At 35.6% G+C, this 27,136-nt stretch overlaps 1 protein-coding gene across 4 annotated transcripts in view; it reads right to left on the reverse strand.

Moving 5' to 3' along the window:
• ATG7 (autophagy related 7) overlaps positions 1–27,136 on the reverse strand; it is a 125,505-nt gene that overhangs the window by 70,786 nt on the left and 27,583 nt on the right. For 2 of the 4 annotated variants that reach the window (XM_067303860.1, XM_067303859.1), the window contains exons 14-17: positions 22,277–22,480; positions 21,908–22,023; positions 21,089–21,164; positions 16,680–16,760 (exon numbers count right to left, since the gene is read on the reverse strand). In XM_067303860.1, the coding sequence (XP_067159961.1) occupies positions 16,680–16,760; positions 21,089–21,164; positions 21,908–22,023; positions 22,277–22,480 (477 nt within the window). Of the gene's footprint in view, positions 1–15,530; positions 15,569–16,679; positions 16,761–21,088; positions 21,165–21,907; positions 22,024–22,253; positions 22,481–27,136 lie in introns of those variants that run through there. The other 2 variants (XM_067303861.1, XR_010885472.1) reach the window with 2 other exon arrangements.

Here is a 27,136-nt window from a genome sequence, read left to right on the forward strand (position 1 = left end):
GTACAGTTTAGGTACTACTTAAACATATCCACTCTTTCTGGAAGGACAAGTAGCCTTCCCTGCAACAAGGAGCCTTCATTTCCTCCAGGGGGAAAGGGAGGGGGCAGAAGCTGGAAGCCCTATGGTTTGTTCTATTACTAAATGAAGGGATTCAAATAAGTGAGCTTCATTACAAGCTTTAAAAACAAACAAGCAAAAAAAGCAATGCCCCCCTCCCCCAAATCATCCATTCACCATTCTTCAGACAACAGGGGAAAACAAAAAAAAACAAAAAAAAGGAAGACAACTGTTTCATCATGAATTCCATCCAACTCAACCAAAATCGCAACTTACTCTCAACAACTTCACTCTATCCAAGTTTAACCACTCCTAAAGGACTTAGATAATCCTTGCTTTGCTAAATTTCAAAACCGTGGTAACTTGCATGGCGCATCCCAGCATTCTTCAGGAAAATACGTTCAGTGAGCTTTTACATTCAGTCCGACAAGACTTCCGGCTTGTCTCAAAAAATTGACATTTAGCTGACAGAACCGTAAGTTTGATGGTGAAGCACACTGGACTCTTCAGTCAAATCCTAATGCAAAATGCCCATTTAGCAGCAAAATTATCTACTGCATACTTCCAAAAAAACCAATAGGAATGACTGAAACACAGCTATGAAGAGGAAGAAGTCAGATGCAAAATAAACAGTTAAGCAGTTCTGGGTAAGTCACTTTTAGAACTGAATTAAAACGGTAATCTTAAAACACTGCCACCAACAGCATTTTAAAAATTTAAAGAAATCAAATGTCTATGACAAACATTTGGCATGTTCTTAACCATGTTTTATAATAAAACAAAGCAAAAAAAAAACAAAAAACAAAAAAACACAAAAACCAATAAAAGCACTTCATGTTCTCTTAGAAAATCTAGGGAACTTGTTTCTAATACTCTAAAGAGTATAAGGGGTTGTGTATTTCCACAAAAACACATAAACATATTCTGAGACTAAAGGAAAAAAAAAAAAAAAGAAAACCCTGCTTAGGAGCATTTCTTAAGTGTGTGTGTGGGGGGGTAAGAAGTGGGGGCAATTGTTTATTCCTGAAATAAATACATGAAGAAAAGCTAAGCTAACTGTTCACAATGCATAAGCAGAGTATTGGAAAACTCCATTTGAGAGGTGTTCTCTTAATATTACACAGTATATATATTGTGAGATATTTTCAAATTGCACTGAGGATATTTATATATATTTTAACGGCTATTCTGTGTTCCTAAATTCCATTAAAAAAAACAGATGTGCAGAAGTTTCTCTCATCTGGCTCTTTGTGAAATGCTGTATACAGAAATCAACTTAGAAACTTGGATTATGTTCAGAGCCCTGCCTGTATACAATCTGAAAAGCTATCAGCATTATCAAACAGTGTTGCTATTACTTTAATTTGCTGGAACCACAATATAGAGTTTGTGAGACATCTTTTTAATGATGTATGCCAGATTCTAGTTCATGGTATTTAAAACAATATACAGCCCACATGCAATGAAACTGTAACCTTATACTGAAACTTTGGAGTTTATCAAAGAAATGCAGGGACAACAACAAAATGGGTTTGGTCCCTTCCCAGACTTAAACACTGCAAAAAGATATATACTACCTTGGGATATTCAAATACTATGAATGGGGCTTGGAGCAAAGAGCAACCTCACAATATACAATTAAATATCAAACAGCATTTAAATCTAGTTAATTTTGTTACTAGCAGTAGCTTGGAAATGTCAAATATGTATTTATTGCTCTTTCTCATACGCTTATCCCTTAACTTGCTTAGAATTACAATGCTACCCCCATTTTCTCTCTACCAGGTTACTGCTCTCATCTATTGTTTTTTATGTATTTGCACGCAGCTAAAAATGCCATGATCTTCATTTCCAAAGAACTGTGACTCATGACTGAAGTGATGATTTCTCGGTGTTGCTTCCTCGGTCAGCGTGTTACTGCAGGCTGCTAGAGTCCTCTGCATAAACTGCCCTGGCTTATTTCAAAGATGTGTTCAGCCTTTTTATATTCCTACTATAGCTATAAATGAATGATTATGCTTGCATTACCTGTACTCACACAAAGCAGACTGCATGTCTACACTGACATTTACAATGTCTAGTGTTAGTTTTGGATGAGCTCTTCACCTAGAATAATTTTATTTTTTAATCCAAATGGCCCCCTGGATTAGCACAGAAGAGACCAGGAAGTTCCTACTAAGTGCCTTCTAAAATATATGTTAGCAAAATGTTAATATTAATAAAATAAGGTAGGTTAAACCACAGAACAATAAGTTGAGGGTGTATTATTTTTGGATCTAATAAATTCTTATCGTTCTTTTAATTTGTGTAGAAATGATACACATTAATACAACCGAATCTGCTATCGCTATGGAAAGATTTGAAAGTTTACTTTCCCCTGGTGGAAACTCTGTCATGTCATTCTGCTAGACTTTCCATGGCATTATGATGGCAAATTTGGATTAGGGTATAGCACAGAGAGATAGTATCTTAAAAACAAACAAACAAACAAAAAAACCCCCACAATCCTAAACAACCCTAAAGCCTAAAGTATAACAATACAGAATATTTTTCTTGTATTAGGATGCTCAGAAGCCTGAAAAACATTATTAAAAGGTGCACTTGCTGTTAGCTATTTTAATAATGTGAACAGCCTGCTGGTTAGAAATATCTGTTAATGAGTTTTAAAACAAAAATTTCAGGCACATGGCCCAGAGAACAAGGTGTCAGAGAACCAAATGACCTGGCAGCATCACTCAGTTTGCTACCTAAGCAGTGACAGTACCATTAAAGATGATGTTGAACGATGGTGTACTTTGTAAGAGAAAAGTCACCAAAAGAAAAATAAGTTACCTGACATTAGAAATAACCCCATGCACCAGTACAAGCTGGGGGCCAGCCAGCTTGAGAGCAGCTTTGCAGAGAAGGACCTGGGAGTCCTCGTGGACAAGTTGAACATGGCCCAGCAACGCGCCCTCATGGCAAAAAAGGCCAACGGTAGCCTGGGCTGCATTAGGAAGAGCGCAGCCAGCAGGCTGAGGGAGGTGATCCTCCTCCTCTACTCAGCCCTGGTGAGGCCACACCTGGAGAGCTGAGTCCAGTGCTGGGCTTCCCAGTACTGCTGGAGCGAGTCGAGCAAAGGGCCACAAAGATGATTAAGGGACCGGAGTACCTTGGATACAAGCAGAAGCTGAGAGAGCTGGGGGTTTTTTAGACTGAAGGAGAGAAGGCTTAGGGTTGATCCTATCAATGTGTAAAAATATATGATGGGAGGGTGTCAAGAAGACGGGATCAGACTTTTCTCAGTGGTGCCCAGGGACTGGATGCGAGGCAACGGGCACAAACTGAAACACAGGAAGCTCCGTCTGAACACAGAAAAACACTTCATCACTGTGAGGATGGTTGAATGTTGGAGCAGGTTGCCCAGAGAGGCTGTGTAGGCTCCATCCTTGGAGATATTCAAAACCTGCCTGGACACGGTCCTGGGCAACCTGCTCTAGGTCATCCTGCTTGTGCAGGGGGATTGGATCAGACAATCTCCAGAGGTCCCTGCCAACCCCAACTATTCTATGATTCTGTGATTTTAATTCTTTTGCTAGCAATCAGACTGATTTCAAACACTGAAGAGCTTTCTCCTTCCAAATAAAGTTTCCTCTTACTTAGGCTGTAATTGAAACTTGACATTTCATCACCTTCAGGGACTTTATTTCCCAATTCAGGCAATTAACACTTTACAATAAAACTCTACAGAAGAGAAGAACAGCATTAACTTGCCCATGTCTGTGCTTTACTATACAAATTCAATGACAGCTGCCCTCTACTAAATATAACATGGCATACATTTGTTCAGTAGCCACTGAACATACTTGAAAAAGAAGAAAGAATAAGGCAAAATAAAACTCATCTGAAATTCCAGTGTCAGGAGACCACACACACATACTCTTCAGGTCATCAGGAATAAAGCCAGTCTAGACATCAAGTAGCCACAAAATAACACTAAAAATGTTTCCAGATTTAATAAGTGCTCAATTTGTTGCTGTGTGGAAAAGAAATTCTCTCCTATTTAATCATGTCCAGCAGAGTCTGAAGTCCCATGGTTGCCATTAGTTTGTTTTTTTAGCTCTTAACAACTATCTTTGCTGCTAACACCATACCTGGCACCCAGTGTGATTATTCTGAATAACAGCTTTTCAGGTGGACAAATATATGCGAGGTGTTACAATTCTTATTACTATTATTATTTTTAATATCAAATTAATTACTATATAAGCACAGACCTAAAAAGCCTCTTGTGAACTTTTTTAGGGAAGAAACGTGTCACTGTCCAGTCACTCATAGCGACATGTCACTATGCAGCAATTAATCTTCTCAAGCAGAAAAAACAGCAAAGCAGCAACAAAATGTACCAGAGGGATATAACTCTTCTGTCCAGCAAGGCAAGCTGGAGAAGTACAGATTTATTAGGGAATTCTTATCTTTCTCTCACTTGCCAGTCACTTTTCAGAGCTTAGAGGGAGAATCAGAAAGTAGCATACTTTGTGTTTCATGTCTGTTACAAACACTGCTGTGACAACTCATCTCATTTTAAAACCACGCTCTTTTTGGACACATTTGTAAAACTCTCAGGTTGACACTATATCCTTGGTTCCAGTCTCCATTTTACAGAGCCAGGGCTACAAAAACATTTCTTCACATGATGGCGTTTAAATACAATGAAGAACTCTGTGGATACACATTATGACCACAGGGACAAATTAAAGCATTGCTAAAGCCTTTTGGGTTAAATGATAAACAGCAACCCATTTTATTAGCAATCTTTTTTATTTTAGCCTGTTTACTAAAGAAAAAACTGAATCTCATGGAAAGAGAATAAAATAGAAGGCTTAATGTAAAAGACCTTTTTTGAAATAAGAAACACATGCGCAGCCTTGGTGTTGTATCCTTTTTAATACCATGCTTCACCATGAATTTTTAGATAGAAAGATATTCAGAAGGACAATCTGTCTCCAGGATCACATTATAGCATAAAAGTTACTATATGGTTGAGTACAAATACAAACTCCTAATCTCAACAACCTGGCTACTGATTTAAAATTGACTCAAATTTTATTACACATTTCTATCATATAATTTAAAATTTTTTTACTATTACTTACTTCCCTCCCCTCCCCCCAAGTGGAACTCTTCCTTACTCTTCAGGAAGAAATCAAATATGAGATTAGTGCTTCTGGATTTATTTTTTACAGTAAATTAGATATATGGGTAGCTTATCTCCAAAAACCATACAGGCACTGTGTTTTGGTAAAGAACTTGTATTACACTCTTCTTAGCTTTCAGCACCTTCCACTCAAAAAATGACACCCCCCCCAAACTACAGCGGAGACAGATACTTCACTAAAAATTTTATAGTAAGAATAAATCACAGAATTTAGTGTTCCACCTAGAAAATGTGTGTGCCCATTTATGTTTTGCGGACTGATAGCTATGCAGTTATCACAGATGCTGTAGAATGACAACTACTGTAAGCATTACTGTGCTAAAGAGACATTTCAGTTTCAACAACTGCTTATCAATTCAGAGAAACATGTAAAAGCCTTGCTAGTTAAACTCTTTAGAGCTCTATGTACCTACCAGTGCAACAAAAAGTTTAGTGAAAGACTACAAGACCCCGAAAAATCCTCCTAAGTGAGAAGAAAGAAGCAGCACTTGATGCACTGCGGTCTCCAGCCTAGGCAGCTGCATAGGCAGCACTGTTAACTTTCAAAATTTTAGCATCAGACCCATAAAAACTGTTTTCTTTCTAAAATCCTCATCTCCTAGACTCTTGTCATTTCATGAGTTTTTCAATTATTATTGCCATTTGGCCCTAAAAATTTGCAGAGAAAAGCCTGATAAGGTAATTCTGCAATACATCTATTAAAGAGACTGCAACAAAAAACGAACCTTTCTGAAGATAATGTCCTGATTTTTGAGAGACTCAGACTCATGATATGGGAACAGAAAAGACCAACAATGTTACAGGAGCACAAAGATGACTCTAAAAACACTTCATCTTTTGAGGTTACACAGTATTATCTTAATATGTGTATGAACAGTCATCCACACTTGTACATCCATACATGACTTCTTGTTCTTAAAACTTAAAGCTCAGAAGAAGGCATATTACAGGTGCAAGCTGAAGAGTGCTATCCTGAAAAACTTGGAAGGTTATAAACCAAAGCCAAAAATGGCATCATCTTTAACTAATGTCCAAATAACTACAACACCCTCTGCAAACATGGTTTTCTCCTTACTTTCCCATAACTGGTTTTAGAATGAAAGCAAATCAGTACAAAACCACCCTAATTAATACAAATGTAATTCTATGTAGAAAATTCACCTAATTAAGAGATTGCTGTTTTAACTTAGAGTTGAATGTGTTTTGTCTGTTGCTACTACCTACACAAATTAGTTTTTAATGGTGGATGACAAAAAAATGAGTATTAAGTTACTGAAGAATAGGCCCTGAAAGGTCTTGACATGATTTTTTTAAACTTAGTTTCTTCTTTAGAGGAATGGAGAGGAAGAAAGTAGAATTCTTAGAAATTTAATAGGTCTCAGTTTAAGCGTGGTCTTGTCTACCTTAAGTTCTCTGGAACTGCATGCTTTCTGAACTTTTCTGAAATAGTCCTGACACCTTTTATATACACGCAACCTTTTTCATGACATGACTCGATAGACTAATAATACAAACAGACAAAACAATTAAATTTTTAACTACTTTTTCCCTTCCTAAAATATTTCTTACAAGTTATTTTAAAAATAATGGTATCTTCAGATTATAGTTGATACAAGGTCTTTCTACTGGACAGTGTACAAGCACAAGTTAAGGCATTCCCTGCCCAGAGGCATTAGTAAATAGAAATGAAAAGAAAGAAAGAGACAGAGTAGAATACAAATATATCCATTTTACAGACCGAGAATAGAGGGACAGAAGAGTTTTCAAGTAGACAAATATCATTAGATCATCTGTCCTGACCTCTTTTAATACATGGGTATATCCTTCAGTCACCTAATAGCCATCTCTCATTTGCACCATATTTTACACTTGATGGATATTTACAACTTTATTTATCCCCATCCTGTTTCCTGTCCAAAATTTACACTGTACTGATTAGCTCATCAGCAGTTACAACATTTTTGGCTCAAGTTCATATTGATGTTAGTCACTGTCTAGTGTACAGCAACTGCAAAAGCCTTTCTTTTTCCCCAGCCATATCTGAGGTATTGATGATCTGTCTGATCACCAATATGATCAAATATTGATTATCGATTTCTGTTACCCATATACAGGAAAAAATATCTATAGCACAATTCTCATTTTTGCATTTACTAAACTGTCCAGAAACAGTATCCATTTTCCCTAGATGACTCCTGAAGCTCAAAGTGAGACAAGGACACTTCCCCAAACACAACATTTATCTAATAAAATGCCTCTTCCACTGAAAAGGAAGCTAGGTTATGCTGAACACAGTTTCGGCTCTCTACACAGTTTTATTAAGAATTAAAGAACCAAAAAGCCAATGCTGACTGGGTACTGCATGCAAAGTTATCTCCTCCCTCCAGCTCCCCCTGCCACCAGCCCAACAGTAAGGCATGATTTGTTAGAGACTATGTACCTCAAACTATCACTACCTTAAACAGAAGTTGTGGCTGCTCAGCAGCTCCTAAAACTAGGCCTCTGGCTTAAAAATTCATATTTCACAAACAATTACAGAGTAGAAGATTTTATTATCTGGATGTGTTACAACACCTATGCAAAACAGCACTGGGGGAACAACAGCATTTCAACCAAAACCACACATTTTTACTGGATTTCATCAGTTTCAGTCAGATTCATAATGTCATTTTACCATCATTTTAAATTCAGTTTCCTTCACTCTTTTCCAGTTTAAAAGAAAATAGGAAAATATGTGTTGGAAGCATAACTTCAACAGTCCACTTCTGTAGAGACACAGATTTAGGCAATCTTGTAAAAATGTAAATAATTTAATAAACTTAAACTGTGCAAATGCACATTTAGGCATGTTTAAAAACTAAAGAACAACTGCCCAATAAAGTGAGGCTCACAGAAAATAGTTATGGATGTAAACAGACTTCTGTCGTAATGAGAAGAATGTACAAGAAAAAAATTAAAAAACAGTTAAAAATAGGAAAGTTTTAAAAATGATCTGGGAAAAGATGTAGTACTCACCCCTTTAATTGCATGAGATTAAAATATATAGTTGAAGTACAAGTAAACTATAAATCATTTAAATATTACAAACTATATTTAAAAATAACTTAAATATGAGATCATAATACATAATCTTGTTCGATCAGCAGTAAGATTAGAAAATTACTTTAAAAATAAATAAATAAATGAAGAAGACCACCAGACTCTGACATTTTCACCCAATTCCAGTAGACGAATGTTGGAAGATTTAACCACAGAGGAGATGCATACAGATATACATCCATTCTTTCCTCAAAACATTTTCCCAATCAATTTTAAGAATCTGTAACAGTAGAATTTTGGCCCAAATTGTGAAATGCACACAGTGCTGTACTGTATAAACCTGAAATACAAAGTATATCAAAATTATCAATGCGAAAGAGCATGACCACAAAAAGAGCCTTGTGTATGTGAAAATTCTCATTCTTGTGATTTAGACTACAGTCTTCCTGTATGCTTGTCAATGTTCCACATTAGTTCCATTTTTTATATACACTAACAATTGATAAGCACCACTCTGTGCATGATTGATATGAAGAAGTATTTTCTCTGACTTATTGCACTAAATATGGCAACATATTACAGGATTTTCATAATAGTCACTAATATTAAAAAATAATATATGTTCCAGCTGGGAACATGTGGGCTCTTTTTACTTAAAAAGTGATTCCTTAGCTTACAAAAATAAAAAACATGCATAAATGGCAGATATATTGAAGCATACCATGCTCATATTTTCTTTGATAGGCATGAACTGAATCCTTGGTATAAGTGAAGAATAAATAAGGGAATAGAAAGCATTAGGTTGTAAGTATGCAAAAGCCTAATGGAAATAAAAAGAACAATTATGAATTACTCATACCGAGCAAAATGAACAACTGACCTTTTGAGTTCCAGAAAGAAATCTACAGAATTATTCAAACTATTTCTTCTATATTTGGCAATGGTAAGAGGATCAACATTACCACAACTTCATCACTACACAGTGTATGTTCCTAGTTTATATCCAGTTCAGTATTCTTCAACTTTATTTTATGTATCTTATGAGTCATCCAGCAAGTATACATTTTTACTCAAAGGATTTTAGTTCAGTTGTGTATTTTATGACTCAAAATGAATTCCGTAACAGCTTCATAGAGAGGTGACAGGTCAACATTAAGATACCACGAGAATAAATAATTTACAAGGTTATTCCAGATGCAGTTAGAAACTGAAAAACGTATCAACACCAGAAAACTGTGGTGTGAGATCTCTCCCCTACTGATTTATAGTCCTTTACTTTGTATTAATTTTAATTAAAATTTAATTGAATTGGAGGCTGAAGAAAAATTGAAAACAACTCTCCCACTCCCAAGACCCACAGAACTTAACTTAATGCAACAGACAACCCATCAGAAATATGAATCAATTCTTTTTAACAGGGGTGGGTTTCTTCTTACCTTTAAAAATGGTATTGTAAAGTTGCTTAGCTTTGGAGGAAAGACCCACCTTAATCCAGGTGCAGAAACTGTACTAGATGATTGTAGGAATTTCACTTAGATATTTCAATTAATCCTGTTTTCTCTTTTTGTTCATTATGCAGATTTCTATTCAAGACAAACTTCAGAAACCATTCTCTCTCCCACTTACAATTTCTTAGAAGGATCTCCTACATCCCTTTAAGATCACAGAACAACTACTGCAACATATTTGGACTTTTAAATGCCATATAATACAGAAACTAGTTAAAACCATGTAACCAGTCAGCAGAACCAGCTGCTTCTTGGACCAAAATCTGAGATTCTCTGCAACATGGCTTTGATTGTACTATCAAATGTATTACGTTGCTTCATCTGCACAAATCAACGTGCCATTTCACTTAAGCATCAGGAAACAGTTAACAAATTCACCAAATAAAAGAAAGACAGAAAAACAAAACTGTCTGTTTTCTGCTCTGAAGGGCAAAAGTGTGTTACTTATTACTAGAAAGGGATTCTTAATCTAGCAATTTTACTATTCCGAAACCAACAGTAATAACAATATGATTGCTGATGTTCTTAAGCAAAAGGAAGAGGGAAGGAGACAAGCTGCTGAGAGTTATATGTTCTCTCTGTTCTTTTTTTCTTCCTCCTCTCCCTCTCAAGGAAGCTTCGTAAGCATTTGATTAGCAGAGTCCCAAACTTCCATTGCAAAGCACAAAATACTGAAAAGCAGCTCCTAAATATGCTTTGTAGGAAACATTAGCTATCTTTTTCCTTGGGCAATAAAAACAAGAAAAGACCCCAAACCATAACCATTTTGTGAGGAATGTTGTTTTGCTTTGTTATTTAAACGTGTTTTCTATGTCAAGTCGTATTTAAATTCTCTAGGTTATCTAAGGGTTGTATCTGCCATCCAGGAAGAAAAAGAGTCTTACATGGTGAAGACAAATAGACTGGCCAGAGCCCATGACTCTCAGAGCTCAGAGTCCATGAACCTAAAGCAAGTCCTAACCATGTGAAAAATGTTGATGGGTGGTTTAGTCTCACAAGATACCAAATGAGCTTTAGTTTTTCATAGACCATCTCAATTCTAAGTATCAGATTAATATGCTAACAACATAAATGGAATAATGATGTCTTACAGATTCATATTGGAGAAGCCCACTAGTTTTCTCTCCTTAGGAGAAATTATAATAATAAATAATAAGAGCAACAAATTAATTCCTGCTGTAACTCCAACAAATTTACAAGAGGGATTAATTTGTTTTTCAAACTGTAAGATTTTTAAACGGAGCAAGAGAAAGTAGTCTAAACCAAAAAAAGAGTGACAGGATAGTTTCCAAAACCAAAGATATTTAAAAAATTTCTCCAACTAGAGTTTTATAATTTGAAATTTGTCTACTGAATTATTATATATTTTATTTTAGTTGAAGAAAACCTAATGGAAACAGTACATGGATGAAGAAGCCTTTTCACAGATATGTTAAAAGGTAAAGTGAAGACAAAATAGAATGGCTTAAGAGCACTTGCTCATTAAAGACTTCTAGCATCATTTTGTCTGGGAGAGGGTAGGAGAGGTCAAGGAAGACACTGCCGGCAGCAGTACTGGTTAAAGTTGTGGACAGTCCTCCTTGTGATCTGACTGAATTTTTAAACAATGTGATTTTCTTTACTACCATAAGATAACAAGTTTGGGTTTTTTTAATCCTCTCTCTTCTGTTGACTCTGGGAGGCTGTTTGGTGTCAAGAGCTTGTGTTATCTATTAGACGTCAATAAACTGCATCTCACAACCCTGAATAACTAGAGTGCAAAACATTAACAGTCTCTAACTGCTAGGATGTGGCCACAAAAGTGCTGACATGTGAGAATGTCAACCTGGTTTCTGAATTTTGGAAAATTCTAAGATTTCAGATTAAACATAAAAATGTTCTTCCTTTCCACCTATTCGTTCTGTTTATATCATTTACTGTGGAGCTTTCACATGCAAGGTAGTTTATTTGGCATTCCTGTCTTCACTTAGGATTAGCGCTACACTGTTTCCAATCATCATGATAGACTAAGCAAGGAGTAGCAAGACATAACTTCCCCACTGAACTACATATATATATATATATATATATATATATATACACATACACATAAAGGATATAGACAAGGAGCTTTCTACTATCTTATTACATTTCAGAGTTTTTTTATTTTAAAGAAGTTTTCCAGTTCTCATCTGTCCTGTCTGTACAGAAGCCTGCCCTCCTTCCCCACTGCACAAAATAAAAAACAAAAACAAACAAAAAACCCACACCACTGATTCCTCACCCTTGTTTCTATTCACAGAATAGGGTAATGTTCAAAGTCAACGTTGTTTGTAAATTTTTTTTTTGGTTCTTGACCACATCTGCCCTCCTCTAAGAGAATAAAATTCCAACATAATGTTCACATTACAATTGCCATTTTTTCTGTGTGGAAAGTGGCATTCTCAGAATGCCTTACAGCTTCCCTCTGTTGGTATGCTTTTACTTGGGACAAACTACATTATATTTTGTTAATACCTGTCTTTAATATAAAAATTCACTATTTTTAAAATACTAAGACCAGGCATTATTCTCAAGAATGTGAGTCTTTCAGCCAACCAGCCATAAAACCATCCTCATCACCATTAACTTTGAAAATATTTGTTTTTCCCATTGATTTTAAAATTCATATATAGGGTGGAAAAGATGTCCTGGAGTTTTGCAAGTTATGGGTAAAATAACCCTGCCTCTTGTTCTCCAGTTATAATGAATTTTTCTTTGAGGGGGAAAAAAAAGTGACAAATTTGTGTAAGTCACTTATCAAAAAGTAATTCTGTATGCTACCTTAAGAATGATAAAAATGTTACATTTAACTCAGTCTGCTGAATATATGCTTAGGTATATTTATGATGCATTCTTTAGGTCTGAATGAAATCTAGCTCTACAAATGCAGAAGCTGCACTGTACATGGAAAAGTCACATGTTTGCACAGGTTAATTCAGGAAATAAGGAAATTTATAAAGGGGCTCAATTACAGACATTTAATGTTACAACACAGCTACAGAAATAACTCATTTTAAACATTCTTTTACATTTTCTCATTGTTCGTTCTTGAAGGACAAACATTTCTCCCCAATTCCTCCATCATTTCTGCAAGCTATGCAACAATTAACTTTTTTTAAGTAAGAAAAAGACCAAATCTTTTTCCCTCATGACTTATACATTTCTATTGAACACCAACACAATACTTGAATTGAGAAATACATAATATAGATTGATTAAAAACAGTCTTGCTGGTCTTATAATATGTTATTACTGGGAGAAAGCAAACATGAAAGCCATTTCTGAATGCAGCTGTGGCAAATGTAAAGGGTCTTGCTGGAATCAAGATTAGAATTCTCAACTGGCAATATTTGAAGAGGAAAAAAATCAGTAAGTTACTGAATAGTGCAGGTTACAATCATAAATCTGAACCATTTAAAGTAAAAATGCATGCAATGGAGTTAGCAGATGAGAACAATAAAAGCATTGTTATGCCTGCATGATGATAGATTCCAAAACTGAAATAGTCATAAATAACTTATGCAACACAAGCACTCAATGAATGCTGCAGCAAAAGTGTTTAATGTATTCCCGGGATGTTAAAAAGGGAAAACATCTGTAATAGTAGGGAGATACCTTGACTCTAAACAGAAATGGTAATACAGTGGTTAGAATACCATCTCCAACTCTGATGTCTGCCCCTTCATGGAAAAGCAGTAAAATTGAAAAACATTTAAAGGGAAGTCAATAATAATACTCAGCAGTTGAAAAACTGACTTACACAGCTCAAATTTTCAGCATACTGAATAGAAAGTTGAGAAGGAACTTGAATATTAATAGAGATACTTATGATTTCTTTTTTTTTCTTATTATTTAATAGTGGAGACAGTCACATGTCAGAACAATGTCAGTAGAGAAAGTAATGCATGTCTTTAAGGAAAATATGATATCTTTCTGAAACATGACTTCAAATCCAGACTCTGGAGAAAATACAATTTGTAAGCTATATGTGAAAAAAGAGGGGACAGGTACATCCAGCTTGGTTAGCAGCAATAATCTTTTCTGACATTAAATTCTGTGATTCTATGAGGTCTTCTGATTCATTCCATAATGCACAAGGACGAGTGATAACAAGAATTTTTTCATTACCTTATAAAATATACTAGCAATTTTGCATTACGAAAGATTATATTTAGCATTCATGTTTCAAGGCTTTAGCCAGATGCCTACAAGGATCAGTTATCAGCAGGATCAGATATCAGCAGGATCCAGACCGGTCTACTTTTCTATAGGATTATAATGCTTCTCACCATCATATTGTAAGAGAATAGCCTTATTTTGCTCCCAACTTTCCATAAAAGATGAACAGGGTAAACAGAACTTTAATTAGTACAATATGTAATAAGCCTACTGTCTTTATTCGACAAGAAATTCAGTTATTAAAAACAAACATCTATACTAAAGAACACTGGACTTTCCCTCTTCAGTAACAGAATAAGTCCTACATGGAGGAGGAAGTGCAAGTTCAGAAGTGCTCCTCCGACCTGCTACTAAACTGGCAGTGCAGTCATTAGTTCTGAGAAAGGATTCTCTCCTTTCTAGCACATGCTTCTGTAGAACCCAGTAAGAGACAGAGGGGGAAATCATACACGGGAAATTTGGCCCAGAATAAAAATAGATTGGTTTCCTGCTGTGACCATCCCAAAATTCCTGAACAACTGCCTGTGGGAAGCCTCTCTGGCATGCAGCTTGTTTAGGACAGCTCTGGGTAAGGAATAGCTGGCTGCTTGGATGTCTGGATTCTTCTGCTTCAAAAACAGAAAAATGAAGTCATGACTGTGAGACAAAAAGACATGGAATCTAATCTCTAAATGGGCAGATCGTTAGCAGCTTCTAACTCATCTAGCTGTACAGCCTTTTTTTTTTTTTTTAATTCCCTTAAAATCTTAAAAGATTCCTTTTAAGAGCTCAAGAATAGGAATGCTGAAAGATGAAAAGGAATAAGGTACAAGCAAATTTAATTATATTAGAAAAAGCACTTCTCTCCTGTGCTAGAAGTTTGACTCTAGAGCAAATCTGACATAAACCAGGGTGAAATTATGCTAAATTCCTGCATTAAAACCCGCCCCCAACATACAGAGTACAACTAAAGTATAATTGGATTTGTCATCTCAAAGTATTAGCATCAGATTTCCAAATAATACAGGGTGACATACTCTTATGCTAATAAACTGAATGTTAGCCAAGTAAACAAACGCTGTGTTTCTACTGTAAGGAAATACGTGCGCCAATGAAGCAACCTTTTCAGCACAAAAGTAATTTAATACTCAAACCACATGAAAAGTGATCTCTCTGGGAATAGCACAGCTGCTAAAATCCAAGTCAGTTTTTATTAAATCATCAAGTCCGTTTGTGTAAAACAGAGTTCTTTTAAAATGACCACCAAGAGGAAATGACTTGCTAACAAAAAATTGATATCTGCATTTAATTTATCTACATCAGTGTATGTTTTTACATATCAATATGTCCTGGATCAGAGAGATAATAAATAAATAAATAAATAAAAGCTTATTCTAACAATTTAAATTCTCAGGCTCCACAATCATAAGGTAGAACTAATCAAATTTTACTTTTTTTAGATATAGATTAATATTTTTTGAATCAGAACACTTTAGGTAATATAAACCATACCTCCAAAAAAGATGAGAATATAGTTGCTTTAACTACTGCTGAGCTTTCAGCTATTCAAGAGTGTAGATACACGCTCCTAAAATTAATAGCAGTTTAAGTTTAGTGCTTCAACTCTTGAGGAGAAAACAGACATAAAAATGTTATGTAAAATGTGCCCAGACAGACTAGTGAAATAACAGAAATACTGTAACAGAAGACCTTTTGCAAGCCATCTAAGTTCTCAAAAAAAATGCAGAGTCCCTCAAGAGTTTTGGATAACTATTGGAAAGAAGAAGGATAAGTGCTGTGAAAAGAATCGAAAGAAATTCTTGCAATGAGTCCCTAAGTACATAAAACTTGACTGAATTAATGGCACACCCAAGCAGGCCAAATTATGAGTCAAACTTCAGAATCTTCATATATTGAGATATCTCAGTCAAAACTTCTTGAACTTATACTACATGGCCATAGAAAACTTGCCAGAAAAACTTTTCAAGGCCACAATACAGGAAACCAATCCAAGCCTGCAGAAGAGGCCTCACGCAGACACATTACTGGGCTGACCTAGTGTTCTGGCAAGACACAGCTCAGATCCCAGCAACAACTGTAAATCCATTAGGTGACTCAGGACTGTCAACACTAGCATCAAAATGAAAGTCTGTGCAATAAAGCAACGCTATGGAAGCAATTTTTTTTCTTAAACACAATTATTATACCCTATTTTGTACCATGAAACAGAAATCTGGACAACTTCATATATTTGTAAAGATACTCAGTTTAAAAGAGCTAACAACATACATTTACTCATCACACATCAGAAATCACTTCTTAAACAGCTAAAACAATGCCAATTTTACTGCTTTCCATAAAGCTAAAGGTATTTGTTAGTACTTTTATGACAAAAATTTTCAGTAAAGTGTTGGCCCTAATCTCTGCTTGGTTTCTTCAGCTGCGAGCAAAACATTGTGTGGAGATAGCACACACACATTGTACCAAAGAGATTCAGGAAACATCCAGATAGGAAGGGTATGAAAAAAGAATTTAGCTGAAGCAAGAACACAGGACTGAATCAGACATACGTCAGATTCCAGGCCCTAAGGAAATGAGAGAAAATGTCAAATACAAACCAGTCCTTGGCATCCCCAAAACTGACCTACAGCAAGACCATTCTGTAAACAGAAATAAAGTACAGTCAAACATGGACTTACTTTGGGTGAACAGGCTGTGCACTTATCAAATGCCAGGCTGACTGGAAGAACATTATCAAATCTTGATAAAAACCCACGTATCTAGAAAGGGAAAAAAATTACAATATTATTTTGTAATTACAAAAACCTTACTTCCAAAATTCCAAATGAACTGGACAACATACATCCAGTAAAAAGATAAGAAAAAGCTATAATTAGGGAAATATTGTTCTAAGGCAGCGGCTGTACTAAATTTACAGCTGTTATTTTGTACTAAATTTATACGCAAGGGAGTGCTGTTTTTCTATATACAAATAATGGCAAAACTATCTAAACACATCACTGTTTAAACATAAATAGAGGCACAGCACCACCTGGAGTTTAAGTTTTTCGATTGCAAAATTAAGTTAAAATAAAAACTAATGGTATAAACAGTTAATACATTTTTTGTTTCCCACTTCTATTACAAATAACCTGAAAATTTAACTGTTGTGGATCCCTAAACCACATTGTTAATATACTACTGATGCAAAATTTTAAAATTCCAGACCATTGTTTCTGGTAAGAGGAATAGTTCTGCAAACACTTTGGAGCAGGGTTTGATTATTTAGACTATGAACTCTTTGAAGTATTGATCCTTCTTTTTTATTCTGTGCTTTACAGGCTTTACCACAATAAAGAGACCTCCTTAAGAACAGATCTTAAGCAGTACTGCAAAACAAATAATAATGACTAAATTAACATTGAATCTATTATGGAAAACTTTCAACATGCACTCCACACATTTAATACAGTGCAAATGGCATAAACCTTGGAAGCCAACAGTAATTTAAATGGTATTAATGCTATGGTATTTTAGCAGAATACACAACAGTAAAATGCAAAAACACAGCTATTCTCAAACAAACCCAGCACCAGGAAAAGAAAGGAAAACAACGAAATCAAGTCATTCTGATTCCACATTTACAAAGAGTCTCTTCTGTTTAAAAAATAAATAAATAAATAAACATGAGTGGTCAAAAGACAAAATAACCCGTGTGTGTGTAGACACACACATGCATACATACACAGACACATGCATAAAAATGCACCTCCTTCTTAACTGTATGCTCTTTACATGGAACAAGGACTGAGCAAAAAGGCCTTGACGGAATCAATGCCAGATTTTTTTCAATTCAGTCATATATTCCAAATCTAGTAGACTGCGATATGTTGTAAGACATAAGACTGAAGAACCTTAGTCATTTATTCTTTGTCTTATCCATCTCTCTACCCAATGGAAAAATTCAAGGCTACTGAATAGAGATTAAATTTGGCTTGTCATATACAAGTCACTTCATCCCTTCAATACTGTCTGTCACAATTTTGCAGTTTTAATATACTGGTTTTAATATGAAGTATCAAAAAGTGCATATTCATCATAGCACAGATGAGGATAAAACATAATTACATATGGAGGCAAAGACAACTAAAAATTAGTAATGTTAAAAAAATCCAGTTGTTTTCAAAGTTTACTTTAGGTCTTTACAATTTTACCAAAGACTGAAATAATAGTTTTACCAAATGTGCTCATCAAAACCATGAAAACACAACTTATATTAATACATTACTCAGAATCCATTCATATTATAGAAGCATCTGAAATACTTTGAGAGACAACAGACATGAGCAGAGTCTTTCACCACTATCTGGTAATCATTTTGTAGTTCTGTTATCCCGGGAACTCCAAGACACTCCCAGCAAGTATGTTCAGTCCATTTATGACAAAGACTAAGACTGTATAACACATTATCCATTAAGGAATACCATTTTAATAAAGTGAAAATGACCTCTGCCATAAGTTTGATGGCTGCAGTAACAATACATCTGAACTAGCCATGTGACAGCATAATCCCAAGACTCATGAAAAAATAGCTTTACTCAGTCAAACCATCTTCACAGTGAATATGTATTACGTATGCAGAACTCTTATAAGAATGCTCTAATTTGAAGTAAAAAAAACAAGTAGATATGAATCATCCCATTTCTTGTAAGAAGCACTTTAAAATGAACATCCACAACAAGTAACAGTAGAAGAGACAGCAGTAGCCAGACAGCAGAAATTATTTAATGAGGCAAACCGTATGGAGGGGAGGAAGAGGGAATCAAAACCTGCCTCTACGTTCAAACTCCTCTTAAGCGTTACAAGCAAAGCAATTCAATTTATTTAGAGGAACTATATTAAAAATAACAGTGCAGTACAGAGTCTTTATAGTAAGGCTATATAAAAAAGTAGTAAAATATCTTTCATATAAAACACCTATTTCAACATAACTATACTCCATTTCAAATTTTTCAGAAGTACAAATTGACAGCCTCAAATGGTGGTTAAGTCTCAAAGGACCATACAACAATTCATACAGGGTACCAATTTTCAGGAGAGATGCTTGAACTAGAAGCTTCACTTCAGCTGCAGACTGGTTCAGGAGAAACTGTCTACTAGGAATTAAATAATAATTTCCTAAGACCATAATCATGATATATGATACTTGCAACACTGAACTACATACAGCTTAAAAATACCAAAGTCAAAACCAACCAGATACCAGGCAACATAAACTGTGTTTGTTTGATTTCTTCCCCCAGACTTCTAAGTTTTGTCCTTCTCATTTCCTGGAGATGAAAAACTCAATCCAGGACAGAAATCTTTAGCACTTGATATAAAACGGAAGGTCTCAATTGCCCACAGTTGTGCTGTTAAAAGATTACTTATTCAGCATCTGTGAACCTGCAGGCTGAAACTGAAGAAACAGAGATGCCAGAAGAAAAAAAAAATCATGTGCAAATGAGAACAGCAAGACACCGCTGAGTTTGCATCCCAGAATACTGGAGGATACAAGGAAACAAAAGTGTATCTCCTTATATAACATACCTTATCTCCTTTATTTTTTAAGCTCAATTTTCATATTATGATCCTTTTAAAAGGACAGAGGCTGGACTGGGGTGACCTCTCTGAAGCAAGAGCCTCCCTCCCACTAGGTGGGGAATGAGCATATTAAAGGGAGAGAAGCTTCCAAACTACAAACTGGGACAGGCAGAGGAAGAGTCAAAGGCAGACAGCCTTTTGTACAGCAGACAGATGGAACGACTACTAAAAAAACAGGGAGAAAACACTTTACCAAGCCTGAAGGAAACTTTCTACAGACTAAAAGGGACTGTGCAGAGTTTGTTACAGCTCGGAGAGTCACTGAGACTACTGAAACCAAGCCCTAAAGCAATAATGTTTCACTCTGGGAAGAAGGGGGGGGGGGACTGTTGATACACCCTTCTTATTTCTATTCTGTCCAAACTGGTACCTTTAACTTTTCAGAAAGCGAGAACTCATTCTAGTTTACATTCTAACAAAACGTGTTTTGAATTTAGCAGACTTTTTAGTCTTCTTGGGAAATACATTATAAAGAAAATGGTTAGGAAGATCCATCTCAAACCTCTGGCCAGCTTGCTGTCACTTCACAATTCCTGTTTAAGCCCTAGTTAGTTTGTAAACCACCTGGGTAAATGCTTCTTTTATCTGCCTTCACGTACTGTCTTAAATTCTAACTTTATGTTTTATTCTGGGCTTTATTTTCTTCGTAAACTTTGGATTACAAGGCACTGTACATGCCCTTCAGTATTCTGTGTATCACCATGTGCAATCAGAGCTGTATATAAGTGCCTGACTGCCTTTCAGCAAGCAGGATTTCTACATGCTTTACACGCTATTTCAAGTGCAGCGCTATGTAAACAGAGCTATAAGGAATAAAGACATCAGACAATTAGCATATCAAAGAATGAACAACAAAAATAGCAGACAGTGCACCTAAGTCCCTACTTCGAAAAAAAGAGTGGGCAAAATCTGCCAAATCAACAGCCTTGGAAGAATAGTAAAACCGAACAGAATGAACATGAGCTGGCATAAATGAAGTCAAATTCCAATGGTATAAGCAAGAACCTAAACACACACTTATACTGAACTTCTATTACGCTCATTATTTATATTTCCCACATAGTTACTTCTCAGCCATAATTTACTATCGCAAAATAGTTATGACAAAGAGTTCTCTTGGTCCTCTGCCTGAAATGGCCAAGTACGTAAAAATCGATATTATTCTCATTCTTGTCATAATAAAATAAAAAATGAATTACATCAGACTACACTGTGCAATTTCTTGAGTAAATCAATCTCTTAAAGAAACAAACTTATTTCCTTTTGTAGACTACTTCCTTCATTCTTCCAACTCTCACAAACAGAGTTAATTTATATCCTTCTCTCCCTTTCACTTCCTCAGGGGTATGGTACCAGCATGCAGTATGATTTTTTTTTTAAGTATGCAAAGTCTGTGATGTTTACCTGATATTAGCCCCCAGCAGCTCGGTGGATAAACAAAAGCATTTACTCACAGATTACTTACCTGATGAGGGACAAGTCCAAGAGAAGTAGGTGGTTCATTCATTCTATCATCACTACTGCTGGCCACAGCATAACCACTGCCAAAAATTCAAGAAGGAAAATTAGAACAGGACAACACACTAAATAGTCAAAATTTCCAGTAAGCTTCAAGACATTTCATTACAGCTTAGAGTTTAGAATCTGGAAAGGAACCTATCTGGAAAGTTTGTTTTATGGTCACTAAGATTCAACATGGGAATACAAGAATCCTTTTTCAGAATTAAAGTCTCAGAGACTTGCAACTTACTCATGTCTAAATGATAACATACCTTTTCTTTCAGATTTTAAAGCCAGAAAACAAGTCTAAATTGCAAGTTAGAGAATTTCACAGAATAATTTCTGTATCAAGCCCACTAACTTTAAATTAAGATTTTGCAATATGTGGCTTATCCTGAAGCCCTTCCTGTGACAAAAGTACCTAGGATAGCTCCTCATTACACCCCAATACTCTCTTGAGCAAAGGAGTGACAAGATCCATTAACGAGAAACTTTCCTTTAAAATATTTTCAGTACTTTCTACTTTTAAGCTCAGAAAGAGGAAAAATTGCCACTCTCCAAGACAAGAACTTAAGATTTGATCATTCAGTTACCTCTTAGACACTGCAAAATTACAATAATGTTGTAGGAAGGATCTATGCATTACATGAATGCAATATTAAACCTCACAAAATTGTCATATTTAACATGTACTTCCTGCTGCTTCTCCCAAGATTACATAAGTTATTCTCATTTCTTAGAAACCATCCTTTGAACACCACTCCTTGTCTCAGAAATGACTCACCCTTCTGGATGCTGCAAAACAGAAACCATTAATTCCACTGCAAGAGCTCCAGCTATCATGGCTAATCCAGGTCGACTGACTGTACACTGCTGGTCCAATGTCCGATCCCTGGTGGACTACAAAAGACAGACAATTCTAAAGAAAAGAAAAAAGTAACTCAAAAGTAACTAGCTGCCCTACTACACAAAACATCTCTAATTACGTGCAAGTCAATTTCTTTGATCTTCTTAATAGAAGATGAGCTATTTCTTAATGCCATGTACATCAACATAAAGGGAATTCTTTTATGAAATAATATCTAAAGGCAATAAAAATTCAAGTCACAGCAAAAAAGAGATATATTCACCATTTGCATAAGGTTCTACTCACATCCCCTGGTGCCACAACATCATTGCAGAAGTAGCAACCCAGTTTATAGCCAGGGATATTTGAAAAAAGTGATGATCCCAGAAGATCAGAAGACCCAGAGGCATTGCTGAAATATGAATCACCAGATTCTTGCTGTTTTGGTTTCTTTAGTCCATGTCTCATAACAACAAATGTGTCAAATCCCAAAGCAGCATTGATGACCAACTATGAAAAATAAGGACAGAACAACATACTCAAAGGGAGCCAAAAGGGGAGGGGAAAAAAGGCCTCCAAGTTTTATTCACTGTAAACTTAAAACAAAATTTATTTCCAACAAAAAACACAGCGCCAAAATCATCTTTTATATATTTAATAAGCCATGCTTAAAATACTTTTCCAGAAACACATTCTGCAGATGGATGAATGACCTATTAATTGCATATCTATCATCCCGGCCATAAACAACAGATTTTCTGATAGGTGCAAAATTCCAGACTTGCATTAAAAAAACCCCAACCAACCAATCAAACAAAAAAACCCCTTTGTTTCAGAAGTCCACAAAAACATAACTTTTGCTGTGTCTTTCATGGAAATTTGATACAAATGAACAACTTCCTCTTATTGTTACACAAACCTACACACTCTCACATGCAAAAAATCCCAGGAGAAAAACAGGAATTCCTTAAATGTGTTGTGCTAGGTTACATTTGAAGATAAGCTCTAGTTTCACAATAACAAACAGTATCACACTGAATTTACTATGCGCTGATATGGAACAACATTCATATCTCCAAATTTGGCCCAATATAGGTACAATTACTGGTATTATTGGATCAACTTATTTTGGTTACAGCTCAATTAGTTTTCAAGTACACTGCAAGTTCTGTACATGGAAGCTCCGAGCGCCAAAATATCTCAAATGCCATGTAAGTACAACAATTGCTACCATAAACAGGCCTTCATGTCATCTGAAATTCTATTTGCAGTCTTTTCAGTTCACTGTGGTCTGAAATGTAACTCATTAAACACTCCTATGTGACAAAGCAATGAAACACAAGTCTATGTTATGCAAAAAAAATTCTGCTCAGTGAGGAAAGTAATGAGTTATTATGTATCATCTTCATATTCATTCATGTACCCACATGAGGAGCACAAGCAGCTATGGTCTAAAATTACATTGTCATCATTTTCCTCTTTCTCCTCAGTTCGTGACAAGAGTTTAGAGTAATCTGAAGCTATGTATGAAAAATAAACTAGTAAGACTGTGAGTTTCATGATCATTCTAGGTATTCCAAATCATTTCTGGATATGCACATTTAACCTCGTTGTACTTCTTTCCTCAAACCTAAAGTAGCATCATGCTGTTGAATCTGTGATAGCACAGTCAGGTCCACAGCAAACAATTACAGGACTGCATCTTATCACTGTATATACCTAGAGAACCTGAAGATGGTATTTCATTTTCAAAATAGGTGTGACATGATAGGACTGGTATTATCAGCTATTACTAATATTGCTAAACACTTCCCACTGCAATAGATTGTTTATCTTCCATTGTAATAACCTGTTTTCCGTTTCCTGTCCATCAACTATTTCAGCCTAACTGCTTGAGGCTTAGTCAAAATAAATAAATAAATAAAAAATTAAAAAAAATAATCAGCTGTTTCGATAATAAAGGATAAGGAAAATTATACTCTTGGCATGCATTAAAAAACTTCTAGCAAACCTTTGTTTGAAAAGCTCTAGTGCTCAGTGGGAACAGTGATTTAACATTTAACACAGAGTACTGTGTTTGTCAAAGGTATTTATTTTGGGAGGGAGAACAGGAGACTGCAGGAAGATGGAAGATCATTAAGGTAGCTGAATGATGACCTGGAGAAAGTGGCTTATATTTCTATCCATGTATCCCTTATAGAGAACTTTGCATAGATTATTACTCACTGTATGTTCTTCATTTTCTAGGTGCTTGTCTTGAGACCTTGGGATCCAAACTGCAGCAGTACTTCAGATTTGCAGCTGTCATTCAAATTCACACATTTGAATTAGAGCTCTCATTAAATGTTTAACAACATGAAGTACATTGAAAAGTAGATGCTGAGCATTTCAGTTTGGATACCTTAAGGTTCCAGTCCTGTGCTTATTCAGCAATAGATAATACTGTCTCCTTATATCAGATTGATCTTATGAAGATAAAGTAACTATGATGCAGTCAGATACTATGCTGTTGAATACCAGAAAACAGCCACAAAGAAATTACAAAATTTGTCCTGAAAGCATGATTTGAATAGTGTGTAGCAAATATAGTAGGGGACTGCTAGCTAAAGAAACATGGAGAGAGGAAGAAAAAAAGAAGTGTCAGGAATCACTGAAAAGCCCTACCCTGACTGAACAAGGCAGGGGGTCTGCGTATAAAACTGCAAATGGATCATTTAGCTTAAGACTACCATCATGCATAATAAGAGGCTGGCATTTTTTAGCTTTTAGTGCTTGGCTTTACAAACTTAATATTATTCTAATGTCATTTTTGTGCTACTTTTAAACAGCTAAAAGAATGCTGAAAAAGCACAGTGCCAATTGCAGAAAAGGCAGCCAGATTAAGCAGGAATTTATTAAGTTCTGTATACTCATTCAGTTATACCTGAAGTTCTGCAAGTCCACATGAAAGGGACACACTGGTCTTTCTACAGCCTGAACCATGAATTATGGTTCAGAGACACATCTGAAGACTTATGAGTAAGTATGCTCTAACTTGCCCATTGACACACCTTTTCTTGAGAATACCGAAGAAGGAATTCCATACAGAGGTCCTCAGTTACTAGTTTTCAGATGCTTATCTCTCCCTACATTAGACAGAACAGGTAAATAACACTCATTTGAAAGGAAAACATGACTTTGAGCGTCATATTGACAAAATTTCCTCACGTTATATTACCCTTTCTTTTTCATCTCTATCAATGTATAAAAAAGGTTTTTCGCAGTGCAGCAGATTAAAGTTATTTTTAAACATGGACAAATATTCCTCCTCTCCCCTTAATCTGGAAACAAAAGCCAAGAAGAAGGAACTGTTTGACCATCAATGGCCATGTATTCTAGAAATATAGAAAGAAGGAAGGAGATGGGAGGGGAAAAGGGGGATTCACACACCTCTGAATCCCCATGATAGTTAAATTACTTCTAATTAGAACTACTGTTGTCAGCTGGTTAGTTGACTTTGAGGAAGAAATATTTCTGAACATGCAGAGAGATTCAGGTTCAGATGGAAGTTTCATTTCTGGCTACAGGGAAATGACAGAGTCCACTTGACCCAGTCTCCACTCCCCTTCCAGGAGGCTCGGGAGCAGACAGGCTTCAGAGCTGGCAGGAGCCACAGTTCATGCTCAGCCTTTACATTCTTTCAGACTCTCCAAAAACTTCAGTAAGCACCAGTTACATTGATTTTATGTGGGTCCAGAAACTAAGGCCCCAAACATGTATTCACCATGGCCACACCATAACTGGAAGCTGTGCATGAAAGGACTGAAAAAAATTTAAGAATCGATGTGAATACATATACATATACATAGACAGAGGTTCACCGGCAAAAGGAAGTTCACTGGAGCTACCAATTTAGGCACACAAGCCTACTGCTTATGATCAGAAATCTATTTTAAAAAAATTAGTTTTACTAATTTTAACTAATTAGTATCCATTAACTAATTTTAGTGGATACTTCTTTTATGCTTTATATCTATCAGGAAATAGAATATCATTTCAAGTTGACATATAATATACCATAAGCAGTTTCAGTTATGACAGAATGGCATACATACTTAGCTTTTGTAATACAAAAATGAAAAGCAGAATTCTAATTAAAGTATTGGTATTGTTGGGGTTTTCTGTTTTATTTTTTAAACATACAGAAAAGTGGATGAAATTTAAGACCTTGGCTTTAAAAAAAAAAAAAAAAAGATGAGAGGACTGTCAGACTTCAAAATAACTTGTTTACAAAGCAGGCACAGAGGAAAATTAGTTAAGTTTACATCAAAATAAACATCAGAAGGGGAATACACTTAGAATAAGATAAAAATAGCCAGAAATTTCACAAAGAAATCTGGATTCTCTCTTCTTCCTACTGTCCAGGCTTTTTTGGAAATGCATATAAAAACTAATAAGAGAAACCAGACAACCAACAACAATTAGGAAATTAAAGGTGTCATAGCTGAAATACTGCAGAAGTCAGGATGTACATAAGTTAAAGATCCAACAACAACACTGACTCAGCTGTGTCACACGCGCTACTTTCTTTTACTCTCTTGTGTTAAGTTCACAACTTAATAAATTGTTACGGACATCATTTAGTTTATACCACAAAATATACAAGATGCGCACTGTGGTTAAGCTGACGTGTCAGAAGCTTAATACTTGCACTTCCTGATTTGGTATAATTTTAACTGCACAAACATGACACTGAAAAGTTCTTAAAAGAAATAAGAAACTTCAAGATTGCTGGAGACAACTTTACCAAAGTTTACATCTCACTACCTAGGGAAATAACTACTCAGGATAATTTACTTGGATTCTTCTAGAAAACCCTATTTGCAACACCATATTAATTTGGAGAAAGATGATGCTTCCAGAACACTGTGTGATTTAGAATGTTCTTCCACAGGGAATTTTGGATGTCACACTGAGCTCAAGAACAACATTCACACAAAGCTAAAGGTTCCATCATTCATATCCAATCCTAAATAAGGAGGTATTTGGGAAACAATACTCTCAGTAAGAGATACAATTTGCAGAAAAGGCCAAAAATTGCTCCAAGTCTTCTCCCCATATATTTTTCTGACTTTCCTGGAAAAACTTTATTAAGTTTATGCTTTATTTCTCAATTTGGTTCATGTA

This window comes from Apteryx mantelli, chromosome 12 (assembly GCF_036417845.1).
Source record: "Apteryx mantelli isolate bAptMan1 chromosome 12, bAptMan1.hap1, whole genome shotgun sequence".
Taxonomy (NCBI): domain Eukaryota; kingdom Metazoa; phylum Chordata; class Aves; order Apterygiformes; family Apterygidae; genus Apteryx; species Apteryx mantelli.